This window comes from Typopeltis vanoorti, chromosome 16, assembly GCF_054136105.1.
Source record: "Typopeltis vanoorti isolate ZY-2024b chromosome 16, IOZ_Tvanoo_1.0, whole genome shotgun sequence".
Classification (NCBI taxonomy): Eukaryota; Metazoa; Arthropoda; class Arachnida; order Uropygi; family Thelyphonidae; genus Typopeltis; species Typopeltis vanoorti.
In genome coordinates, this window is record NC_143564.1 from 36,968,975 (window position 1) to 36,982,597 (window position 13,623).

At 36.5% G+C, this 13,623-nt stretch overlaps 1 protein-coding gene across 1 annotated transcript in view; it reads left to right on the forward strand.

Moving 5' to 3' along the window:
• Positions 1-13,623, forward strand: part of Vps36 (vacuolar protein sorting 36) — a 211,821-nt gene that overhangs the window by 13,160 nt on the left and 185,038 nt on the right. The window contains exon 2 of the mRNA XM_090406161.1: positions 93-161. Within this exon, the coding sequence (XP_090262287.1) occupies positions 93-161 (69 nt within the window). The remainder of the gene's footprint in view (positions 1-92; positions 162-13,623) is intronic.

The following is a 13,623-nucleotide window of genomic DNA, read 5'->3' on the forward strand; positions in this document are numbered from 1 at the left end:
AATTAGTAGAAACTAGTATTTATGGATATCTTCCACATTTATATGTGAGGGACTTTTTTCAAAATATGTTCATATTAACTTCTTGTTTGTAGACTGGTTTTGAACATGGAGAGTTAGTCCTGACTAATTTTCGTCTCCTGTGGAAAGATCAGCAGTCAGGTGTAAGTGTTACTTTATTCAAAAAATAATTAATGATTAGGAATTGCTATGTTCAGTAATTGCATGAAATTGATAATTTTTTTCTGTTTATAAATATTACTTATGAATTTTCTGTTAATGTTTCTATAAACCGTCTTTCATTTTTTAGTATTTTAACAGTTATTTTGATATTTGTTTCAAAAATGTACGTGTAAAACCTAATGTATGTTTTCCTATTCAGTTATGTTGTTTGGTGGCTTTTGGTAACTATGAATATCATCTCTTTTGCTCTGTGTACATACATGTATTTATCTGTCTGTCTGTCTCAGTTTCATTGTTAAGTTTCCATTGTTTTCCTCTGTTCCTCCTGCTCCTGTACCTTTTAATCGTTCCTTTCCTTTTTACTAGTTATTTATCTGCTTGCATGATATGTCCAAAGTATATCAACTTCTGTTTTAGAAAACAGTGCTTCCAAAGGGTGTTTCATCTTTCTTATCCGAAACTTTCTTGTCATTCATTCTCATTATAAAGTGAGATTTTTAAAGCTGAACAATTAAGAAGAAAGAAAATGAATTGAAACTGAACTGATTTCACTTAGTTCAGTTTCAATTCATTGCTCAGTTTTCACATCCTTAACATCACCATTGCTTTAACAATTCTAAATAAATTTAGGGATCTGACTGATGCCTCCATCATTCATAATTTTTGTGTGTTGATTAATTTTAATGATATAGATGAGAACACATACTGATAAGAAAGTAACTATTTATTACTTATTGCTGATATTTCGCTGGCATTCTCTCCAGCACCTTCAGAGCACAAAAACAGTTTGTCACAGTATGCAAGACAACCCCAATCTGGTATAACAATGGAACTAGTTTGAACAATTGTAACGTGCAACACAAAGACTTGGGCACTATCTTTGTTGGGGGGAGGGGGGGGGGAGAGAAGGCAGGTATTAGTTTGGTCCTAAGATGACTATCTCCCAAATCTTTGGCAAATTTATACAGCCATACTTGTTGAGATTTGGAATATGTTTCAAGGCCTCTGTTGATTCCAGGAACAACCTCTCTGACTCGTAAAAGCTTCTGTGCAGCATTTTTTTTTCCCAATCGATCCTGTGTGCAGGGGTATATAAAGCATGGTCTGCTAGACCTGACTTGCCATACTGGTAATGCCAGATATATTTTTTTATGTTCACTGAGGCAGATGTCCATAGTTCTTCCTGTCTGTCCATAGTATGCTCGATGACATGAACAGGCACTTCATAGACTCCTGGATGTGATAAAGGAGAGATTCTGTTCTTAGGTGAACAAATGAGAGTTGCAAATTTCACATAGGGTTTAAATATGGTGTGTATAGTTGGCATTTGTTAAGCACTCTAGATATCTTTTCAGATGTGCCTTTAATGTATGGGATGGTGACAGTTTAGTTGTAATCTTCTGTGGTAGACAGGAGGATTTCTGAGGCACATTTAGTATCTTGTCTATCTTACGGAGATTATAATCATTGGCCAAGAAGGTGTGATGTAAGTGAGTTCAGCAGTGAGAGCAATGTCATCGGAAAAAACAGCTCTAGCTCGTGGGTTAGTGTTTTTAGAATACCATATTGTTGAGGTGGGTGATGGTATGATTGTGTAAATATCTCCCTGTATGTGTGGATTTTCTATAAACCAAGAATGATAAGGAATCATCTGGAAGATGTGTGATTAGTGTATCTAGGAAGGAGAGATGTGTAATTAGTGTATCTAGGAAGGACAGAGGGGTGCTTAAGGGTCAAAGCTGTATAACTGAGAGGAGACCACCACATAGCCTTTAAAGGAATGCAGAGAGCCGACCAGAGCTTCTGACCTAATGTCCAATCATCACCTTCTCGTAGTGCACCCTGTTGGGTATCTACTTCGATACTGAACGAACGAGGATGAGCTGGCAATTTGGGATTTAGCCGACCAAATTGTATTCTTATTGGTTAAACCAAAATAAAAAGTGATGGTACGACATGACAGAATTTCATGCCGGCTGGGGACTTATTTGTGCCTATGGTCCTACAGAAGGTTCTACTAAGGTAGAAGTGGAGGAATTTTTTGAGGCTTTAGAAAAAGCAACTGACACAATGAAAAAGGAAAAGTTAGTCCTTGTTGGGGATCTAAATAGCAGAGTGGGAAATGATTGTGAGACATACAAAAATATTTTGGGAAAATTTGGAGAAAAGAGCAAAGCTAATAATAATGGCAAATATCTGTTGGATTTCTGCTCAGGACATGGACTAGTTATTACTAACACCTTGTTCCAACATAAAAATGTGCACAAATTCACATGGAGAGAAGAGGCAAGGAATAAGAAAAGTCTCATTGACTATGTTATTGTTGATAGTGATGTTTTTTCCCTGGTGAAAGGACACCAAAGTGTACAGAGGAATTGAAATTGGAAGTGATCGCTATTTAGTCTTGATAGGAAATAGGAATAAGAAAAGTCTCATTCAGTATGTTATTGTTGATAGTGATGTTTTCTCCCTGGTGCAGGACACCAAAGTGTACAGAGGATTTGAAATTGGAAGTGATTACTATTTAGTCTTGAGCAGGATAAAATTGAATTTCATATTGAAAAGAATAACATGTAAGAAACTTTTAAAGCGAATAAAAGTTGAGCAGATTTCAGATGTGAACTGTAGACTAAAATACACAAAGATTATTGAAGAAAAAATGAAAGAGTTTGAGAACGGGAATCAAACCTTGGAGATTCAGTGGCAAACTCTGAAGAAAACATTGATTGATTCTGCCAGAGAGGCATGTGGTGAGGTTATCTGCAAGGATACAAAAATCAGAACTCCCTGGTGGACACAGGAAGTTAAAGAGGCAGTGAAGGAAAAGAAGAAAGCATATCAAAAATTCCTGTCAAATAAGTCAGCTTGTGCTCTTAGAGAATAAAGAGACAAATGCAAGAATGCTAAACACTGTGTAAAACTAGCGAAACAAAAGTCATGGGAGGATTTTGGCAAGAATATAGAAAATAAATATCAAGAAGGTGGCAAAATATTCTGGAGGTTGTTGAAGCTTGAGAATGGAGGAAAGAGTGCTGTAAATGGAGTTAGAGATGATAAAGGTGACATGAAAACGGGAGAAAAAGATATCCTTGAAGTATGGAGTAATTACTTTGAAAAACTGCTAAATGAAAGAAACAGTGATGATAGCACAGTGGTAAAAAATACTGACCAGGCATGCAGTCAGGAATACATATCCATACTTGAAGTAGAAAAAGCCATCAAAGGCTTGAAATGTGGAAAGGCAGCAGGAGTAGATAATATTCGACCAGAAATGCTGAAGTATGGTGGTATAAGAGTTACAGTGGCTGCACTGCATAGTTCAGAAAGCCTGGACAGAGGGACAAATTCCCGATGATTGGAGTAGAGCTCTCATAGTACCCATATATAAAAAGGGAAATAAAACTGAATGTGAGAATTACAGAGGTATTTCCCTACTGAGTGTTCCTGGCAAGATCTATGCAAGTATACTTGAGAAACAATTGAGAAGAATTGTGGAAGAAAAGCTTGGTGAAGAATAAGCTGGATTCAGGCCAAATAGAGGCTGTCAGGATCAAATCTTCACTTTAAGACAAATTATTGAGAAAGCATGGGAATATAATAAAGATCTGTATTTAAGTTTTGTAGATTTGGAAAAGGCATATGACAAGGTGCCAAGAGAGAAGCTATTCAATACGCTACAGTTACATGGTGTCAATGGGGCATTATATCAAGCAATACTTAGTCTTTATTTGAGTTGTAAGTCAGCAGTTAGAATTGAAGGAGGTACAGGAAGATGCTTTAATGTTAAATCTGGTGTGAGACAAGGATGTACATTATCCCCTCTGTTATTCATTATCTATATGGATCACATTATGAAGGAAAGTGGTATTAAACATGATATCAAAATTGGAGATGTTAATGTCAGCTCTTTGCTTTATGCGGACGATGTTATACTTCAAATCAATCTGCTACATGTCTGCAAGATTCTCTGACTAAAATGAATAACTGTTGTAATAGATATGGTATGAAGGTCAGCAATAAAAAGACAAAGACAATGAAAATAGGCAGAATCATTGAAAATGTCAACTGTGTTGTGAATGGAGAACCTGTGGAACAAGTAAAACATTTCAGCTAATTAGGCATGATTGTTGGTGAAGATGGTAAATTAAATATGGAAATAGACAACAGAATCAACAAAGCTGGTATGGTAGGAAGTCAATTGAATAAATTCATATGGAATAAGAGAGAAATTAGTCTGAACACTAAATTAGCTCTATACAAGACAGTGTTCAAACCAGTTTTAACTTATGGATCTGAGAGTTGGTCAGAACTAAAACACTTGACCAAAGACTAGAGACTGCAGATATGAGAGTCCTGAGAAAGATTATAGGCATGAACAGATGGCATCAATGGCAATATCATATTAAAAACAAGGATATTAGGAAAGAACTTGTCATTGTCAACATCCAGGAATGCGTTAGCAGAGCTAATATCAGTTGGTATGGTCACTTAAACTGAATGGGCGAAGAAAGATGAGCAAAACAAGTGTTCTCTGCCAGGTTGGCAGCAAAACGACCCAGAGGAAGACCAAGATATAGGTGAATTGATATGGTACAAAGTGCCTTAGACGATAGAAATATAAGATCTCATAATGTTGGAGTCTTGACAAGTAACAGACTGATTTGGAGGAAAATTGTAGATAGGAAGTTAGTAATGATGTAATTTTTTTCATGTAGTACTATCATATCCTGTACACCCCTTGAGGGTACATGGCAGGAATTTGATGATGATGAGGAAGGACAGATAGTCGTTAGCTTTCAATTTCATTGTAAAGTGGATTTTTTGGGTGCTGGCTATTTAAATGCGCTCAGAATGTATCCAATGTGTCTGGGCCATGTGGCCAAATGGCAATCACATCATCAACATAGCATAGCCAAAGCCTTGGTACTATCCACAATGCGGCATAAAATTCACCTTGTTTGTGAATTTTTTTTGCTCCATATATCCTGGGTGTTTTAACATGGAAGAGCTTGAGTTTGTTAGCTGTTTCTTTAGGCCATGAAGTGACCTTGTTCAATAATTTGCACATCTTATTCTTTTGAGAGTTGGCGGGATCCCGATCTATAATTTGATATATTGACTGATCTTGGAGAAGTGTGTGCATTTTGTTTTAACATTCTGTTGAATCTATCACCACAGATGCATTCCCTTTGTCTGCTTTGGTTATGATAATGTGGTTATTATTGTGTAGCTCTTTTAGAGCAATGATTTCTTTAATAATTTTTGTCTGTCTGATATTTATCTTTATACTGTCTATTTCCTTTTTTCAATCCCATAAATTTCAGATGCATCTGTTTTGTTTCCAAATCATAAATTCCTCCAGCTTGCCCAATGCTATTACTTTTCTTACTATTTCTGACGTAAAATTTAAATTAAGCCGAGCTTTTTGACTTTCTGTCTAAAGTTACAGAATCAACACTCTAATCTTTGGTTTCTCTCATGAGAGTTATCTGCATTTCTCAAATTATATATCTTTTTTTTTTTTTTTTTTTTTTTTTTTTATCTCCAGTCTTAATTCCTGTTGGTTCTTTACCTAATTTAGTCATTCTTATAACATTTACTCTAAAGATTAAAAAGAATATATCAGGAAAGAAATATGGAAATTCAGTTGTAAATTTAGATAACAAATGATTGAAGTCAATAACAGCCTCAAAAAACCAAACAGCAGCTGATTAAAGTCATGCAAATGGTTGCATTCGAACTGTAAGTTAGGAGGATAATAGATATAAATATGTTGCAGCAGTGATTGAAGACAGTAGTAACCTCTAAAAAAAAAGCTAAATAGCAGCTGTAAGATAGGATGACCAGATATAAATATGTTAACGGCAAAAAGATATTAAGAATTTTATTTAATATTACGTGAGGGTGACAAAACAATTGGGCGAGGTCTGTCCAACTCTGGAAAAAATGAAATGCTAAGAACTTATCAGAAGACATTATGTAAAATGGAAATAAATAATAAATTACACGATAACCACAGTAATTAACTTTAATGAAATGAAAGTACAGCCATTTCGTATTGAAAATAACAATACATCATCAGTGTGTAGAAACAAGCAAATCAAAGGAACGGGAATACAAGGTACATACAGCAGTCGGTGGTTTACCAATTAAAAACTGTTGCTGCATGCTAAAATTTAATATGGTGGTTACATAATATAAGAGTCTCCCAAACTTTAGCGGGAGAGAGCCACAATTGTTCAGATTTGGCTGATGTAAAAGGTTTTCGTAACTTTCTTTGAAAAGGCATTCATATTTAAATTCGAAATTTAAACTCATATTTTGAAAGCAGATAAAGGAAAATCTGTAGTGGTAATGGATAAGGCCAACTATGAGAAGAAAATACACTGCCTTTTTACAGGCTACCTCCAACTATTAAGAAATTAGTTATAACCCTAAAAAAACACAAATTAAACAATTAAATAAGCTGCTGCTTGATGAAGTTGTTAGCTGGGATCAAAATACTGTGGACAAGTTGTGCACTTGTTTTGGAAAAACTCCTCGTTTATATGGCCGCCCAAAAATTCATAAAGAAGGTTATCCAGTAAAACCCATCGTGAATTGTATTAACTCTCCCACCTATAGAATTGCTAAATTTCTGTCATGTTTATTAACTGTCCATACTGGGCAATCCAGATCATTCATCAAAGATTCCACACATTTTTTTTGAGAAAATCAAGGATATTCAAATACAACAGTCGGATTTGTTAGTCAATTTTGACATTGTTTCTCTCTTTATCAACATTCCATTATCTGACACTGTTAATTTACTATATGATGATTACCCTCCTGATATTGCAAAGATTTTTGAATTTGTTTTAGAATTAAGATATGTCAGCTGGAAAAACAAGATCTATAGACAAGTTGAAGGCACTGTCATGGATAGCCCTCTGTTCATCTTTGGCAAACTGTTTTTTTGAACCATCTGGAAGATACCTTGTTCTCATCCATTCATCCCCAATCCTCTCATTGGTTTCGTTATGTTGGTGATGTCTTTGCTGTTTGGCCTCATTCTGACAACAAACATCACTTTTTTACAACAGATCAATAGCCTTCACCCATGCATTCAATTCACCATGAAAAAAGAAAAGGCTGGTAGTTTACCATTCTTGGACATCCTTCTTATGCACACAGCCTCTGGTAATTTATCAACTAGTGTTTATTAAAAACCTACCTTTACTGGCAGATACATTGAACAAAAGTCTGCTCATCACACATCTCAAAAAATTGGGGGCAAATCATTAATTAATAGAATGCATAACGTTTTCTCCACTCCCTCAGGCTTACAACAAGAACTTCTCACTATCAAAACATTAATGGAATTTAAACATTTTGATAGGGTTACAACCCTAATCAAATCCAGCAGATAATTGACTAATGAGATGTTCCAACATCTTCGGATTCTTCAACAGACTGGGGTTCCATTCCCTTATATTTCTGGCATCTCTGCTGATTGGTAGAATTTTGAAGACGTATCATCTCATTCGCTTATGTTTTCCTATCAACAATTTTTCTCATCTACACCATCTACAAAAGACAAACTGTCACCTCTATCATTAGCTGGCATTTGCCAGATACCTTGTGAATGTAATCTAACATACTTTGGGCAGATAAGCCATTCTGTGGGAAAAAAAAGAATTAATGAACATCAGTATTATATCGATTACATGAAATCTCAAAAGTCTGGTTTGGCACAACATAGTATTGACACTAAACACAGTATCCAGTGGGATAAAGCTCTTCTCCATAGAAGCAGGTTTAAATACGAATGCCTTTTCAAAGAAAGTTGCAAAGCCTTTTTACGTCGGAACATAATATGAGAGTCTCCCAAAAGTTTGGGAGACTCTTATATTATGTAACCACCAAAAATAGTTTTAATAATACTTTTTAATAATATTATTTATTAATATTAATTTCTAGCATGTGGCAACAGTTGTTAATTGGTAAACCACAGACTGCTGTATGTACCTTGTATTCCCGTTCCTTTGATTTGCTTATTTCTACACACTGATGATGTACTGTTATTTTCAGTACGAAATATCTGTACTTTCATTTCATTAAAGTTAATTACTGTTGTTATTGTGTAATTTATTGTTTACAGTCATGCTGGTAACTTTAAAGATTAGTAAAATGGAAATGTTGTTCGAGTGGATGGAGTCAGAGCTAAACTTGTAAAAAGCAGATGAGGAAACGATCTAAAAATCTTGGCTGAACTTTTTGCCTTATGTCTGAAGAAGAATGATGTATCAAAAAGCATGGAAAATGCTAATGTTATACTGATATACAAAAATCATTATTATTATTATAAAAAACCTCCATGGAGTCAAAGACTCATTGTGGGAGGTCCACTGTTATATACACAGTTTATCATACCACACCTTAAATATATTCACTGTCTCTGCTCCTCACTTCCTTGCTCACACTCTCCTTCCCCTTCCAGGGATAACCTCTTCCTATCTTCACTGATTCTGTGCAAAACCTCCCCGACATTAATCTGGTAATAACCTCTTAACAGCTTATATGTCTCGATCATGTCCCCTCTCCTCCTATCCACCAATTTCTGCAAATTGCATTTTGTCAATCTGCGTTCATCATACTCAACATTCCAGAGACCAGAAACCACCTTAGTCAATCATCTCTGAACCTTTTCCAATACGTCTTCATCTTTTTGAAAACCAGGTGACCAAATCTGTACATAGTAATCCATATATGGCCTGATCAAAGCCTTATACAAAGGAACCATAACATTCTTACTTCTACAAGTCAGTGCCCTCTGCATCATTTCCATTATCTGCTGTGTTTTCCTCACAATTTTAGTAACATGTCCCTGAAATTTTAGGTCCATGTCTACAATCACTCCCAAATCTTCATCACCTCTATCACTTCCAAGATATTTCCACTGATTGCATACTCAACATCCCATCTCTGCTTCCCACATTTCAATGTTGAATTGATATCCCCACTCATTTATCCATTCAGCCAGTGTATTGAAGTCCTCTTGCAAAACTACAGCATCTGACAGATGCTGTAGCTTTGCAAGAGATAATATCATCATCTAATGATGATGATCAAACCCAATACTCCCGATCCTCATGTACCCTCTGTTATGTACTGCCTAAAGTAATTGTCTTTCAGAAACTCCAAAAATTCATTTTCTTTACCCCCAGATGCAGTCTCTTGATTCCAGTCTATATTACCATAATTAAAGTTGTCCATAATGATCACTTGTTTCTTGCTAGCTAGGCCAATTTGCCTATACATTTCCTTCTCATTACCCTCCATATCACCAGGTCTATAGCAACACTCAACTAAATATTTCATCCTGCCTCAAAACCATGACCACTATTTGCTCCCTGCAGTCCACCTTAGATGGGCACAACTCATCTGCTACCATCAACAGTACTCCTCCTCCCTTTCTTCCCTGTTTTTTTTTCTGCATTAGTTACATGGCTTTTAAAAAGTCATGGCTTAAAAATTTTGTGTAACTCCAGGCCTTTCACAACCAAAACAACAGGTATGCTTTAGGAGTGGCTTTTAGCACAGTGGACCATATTCAAGTTGTGAAACAATTATCGAACAATGCAGTCAATACCAACTCCCATTGCCTTGGATTTTTGGTTATAAGAAAGCCTTTGATTCAGTAACAACTTTATTTAGTGTTACAATACTTGAGGCAGAGCTGACTGCCACTGGGCACATCCACAGGTGGCAGATATGGAGCCATATATGGTCTCCAGATATGGAGGTTAGCTGCAACATAAGCAGAGGTCTCTTTCATGAATAAGCAGTCATGGACCAACAGCAGTAGTTGCTACCAGGGTGTGGGGGGAACTGAGTCACAGCTCTGCTCAATTAAAACTTCACAAAAATCCTAGGACAGCACTATGTCATGGTGAGTCGGTGCTGCCATAAAAGCACTTTCCCTAGTAGTGCTATCAGTACTGGATTGAGACTGAAGAAGAATAATTCAGCAAGGCTCAAGACCAGACAAATGTAGGCATGGACAATGGAAGTCTTTAATGACTACATCACTGTGAGATGGAGGGAAACAGGAACCTACCATCTTATTTTCCCAAGGCTACATAGCATGGAAGCTGAACCAAAGGATTGCCAAGTAAGGGAAACCAGCTCGCCTGAGAATTGGAGGGCTGTCCCTGGCAGGAGAGGAAATCATCGCAGGGCCTCTCAGGCCATCAACCAGCACAGCAAAATATGTAGTTGGAACTTGAGATCTATGAAGCAAAATTTAAAAATGGAAATGAAACGATTGTACAGTGACAGTTTTGGAGTTAGTGAGGTAAGATGAGGCAGTGAAGATTTCTGGAGTGAAGATTACAGAATGATCTACATGGGTTCACTAAGTAGATCATTCTGTAGTACATAACAAGTAGGACATAAGATTAAAACATTTGGGGATATATATATATATATGTATGTATGTAGAAAATTTTTACCTTGGGTATACTATACATTAAAGATACCAAGCAATTTTATAAACTTGATTTTAATCCTTTTTCCCAAGTAAGCAAACAGACAGGTAAGTCAAGTTTGTGGCTGAAGTATTTCAGGGTCTGAGGCAACTCATGGTAAAGGTGGAGTGTGTGTGTGTGTGTGTGTGTGTGTGTGTGTGTGTGTGTGTGTGTGTATAAACAGATTGAAGAAGTATTGATGATGAGAATGACTGATCAAGAAAATTTTATCTTGATGGGATATTGGAATGTAGTTTTTGGAGAGAAGATTATTGGCAAATTTGGACTAGGCTAATGGATGGCAGAGGAGGAAAACAACAAATTCTGTAAAAGCCACAACCTAACCATAGCAAACACACTATTTGAACAGCCAAAAAGAAGAAGATACACATGGATTGCACTAGGCAACGCAGAACGATATCAATTAGACTATGTAATCATCTGAAAAAAGTATTGTAATAACCAGATGAAAATATGTAAAAGCTATCCTGGAACTTATTATTATTACGTAACACCTCCAGGGAGGTGTTACGTAATAATGTAAAAAAAGGTGCCCTCCCTCAATGAGTCCAAAGACTCATTGAGGGAGGGCACCAATTCTACAACTCTCAGTCTCCACCAACCACAACTACCTTCTTCATCTACACCAATGCCACCTACCACCAACCACCACCACTAGTATTTTCACAGACAGTCACAAACATCCATGCCCATGGCAGGATTCGAATCTGCAGCCTTTTGGCTGGAGAGCTGATACGCTAACTACTTGGCCAACCAAGCTGGCATATGAACACTGATCACATCCCAGTTATCATGACATTTATGCTTGAAGAAATCATGCATAAACAAATGATACAAAAAATGGAACACGGCTAAAATAAAAAATGATATTTTTTATTTTAGCTTCCACTCTGTGTAAGGCTTCGTGAAGATGGTTTGTATGCTAGGCATTTGGTAGTCTGAGTGCCTCTATTCCCATACCAAGGAGTGAACCTTTGAAAAGGATTAGACTTCATGTTATCTACACCCAAGACAAATGGGTGTTGGTATTGTTAACAGACTATTTGCTCTACAACGAGATTACAGGCATACAGTGATCTGGAAAGAACCATGGACACATTTTCATTCCTCTAATATCCATGAAAAGGGCACATGGTGAAGCTAGTGTGATGGTTCAGGGAGGCAGCTCGTTGAATGGACACTAACCTCTATGTTCATTCCTAGTGGAACCATGAATACTGCAACTCATAGGTTCTTGGTCCCTATGTTCATGCATATATGGGTGCAATAGGAGAGATATTTATCCTACAAGACAGTAGTGCTTGTCCTCATCAACCAAAGCTCATGGACCAATATCTTCAAGAAGAGACTATCATACATATGGAATGGTCAGCTAGGTCCCCTGACCTTAATACTACTGAGCACTAAGTAGATTTGTTGCTACCATCAGTTCCTTTCCCCATCCTCAAAACTTGACTCAGGAGAGCTTTTTTTAGAAGTGAAAGTTATTACTAGCTAAGCATCTGGACACCGTTATAAACCATATGAAACATCATTGTAAGGGATGATCACATTCTTTATTTGGGTTTGACAATCTTATTTTGACCATTGTCTTCATGTATCCATTTGTTACTGAATTAAACTATTCACAATTTTGTGGGTATTTCATTCATATCTCATATCATGATGCTTTTCAATGAATTACATAAAAAATTTTCATATAGTTTTTGAGTTATCGTGATTTCTTTTTTATTCCTGAATTTATGGAAACCACCAATGTAGATGAATAGCAAAGTTAAGCAAGCAGTATGGATGAAGTTGTTATAGAGATGTGATTGCATCAACGACCAGATGCAGTGAAGAGTATTATGAAGAGCTGACAAGCAACAAAGGTTTGCTTAGTGGTCAGAGCAGGAAACTTCTATGTAGTCTTTTAAGGAATACCAAGAATGGACTGGGTCCTTTGATTGACATAATGTCCATTCCTTACCTTCATTTGGTGCACCCAGTTAGTAGGTATCTACCTAGATATTGAGCCATTGAGAATGGACTGGAAATTTAAGATTTAGAAGATCGAATTGTATTTTTATTGGTTAAACCAAAATAAACTTTGCTTTTTTAGCAGGGAATGAGAGCAAACAGTGAAAGTCAGCTGCTGGTACAAACTCCAACTCAAAGTCAGCAGAGTTTGAAATATCAACATAAGAAGCATCAGCAAAAAAAGAAATAAAACTATCAGAAGAATTGGGTAAATACCAGCTAAATATAATAGGTGTCAAGTGGCATGTTCCTACATGCCACTTTGCTCTACCATTCTGCCTAGAAACTTGAAATTTTCAAAACTTCAGTCTTCGGGGCAGAGTGAATTTTATCCTCAGGACTAGCACTGCACCTCGAACAACATGCTCATTACATCCTTTCAGCAAAATGGATACAACAAAAAACCCCTTTTAAACCACTTAAAAAGAACAATAACCCCTATCCCTCCAAACTAGTCTGCATACACTGTATCTTTACCCTACATCAACACTACAACAGATGAACTGGGCTCCCTCCTAAAACAATGCAGAATCAGAGCAGTATACAAACCTCTAAACAAAGCATCCACCTTCCTAAGACAGACAAATATTGTCAGAATCCTCTCTTCTTTCCAGATGTCTGCAGTATCTCCTACCAATGTGGAACTTAATATTTTGGACAGACAAGGCTGACTATCTTGGTCAGGAAAAAAGAACTTAAAAATATATCAGATTGGACAACTAAAAAGTGGAATAGCTCAACATGCCTTAGAGAAAGACCACTTCGTCAGATGGAAGAAAGCCAGGCTACTTAACAAATCTCAGTTTAAATCGGAGGGACTGATTTAAGCAGCACAAGTTCTACAGAAACCAGTTAACTTTAACAGAACTGATATGATTTTACATAGGTTTTGGCA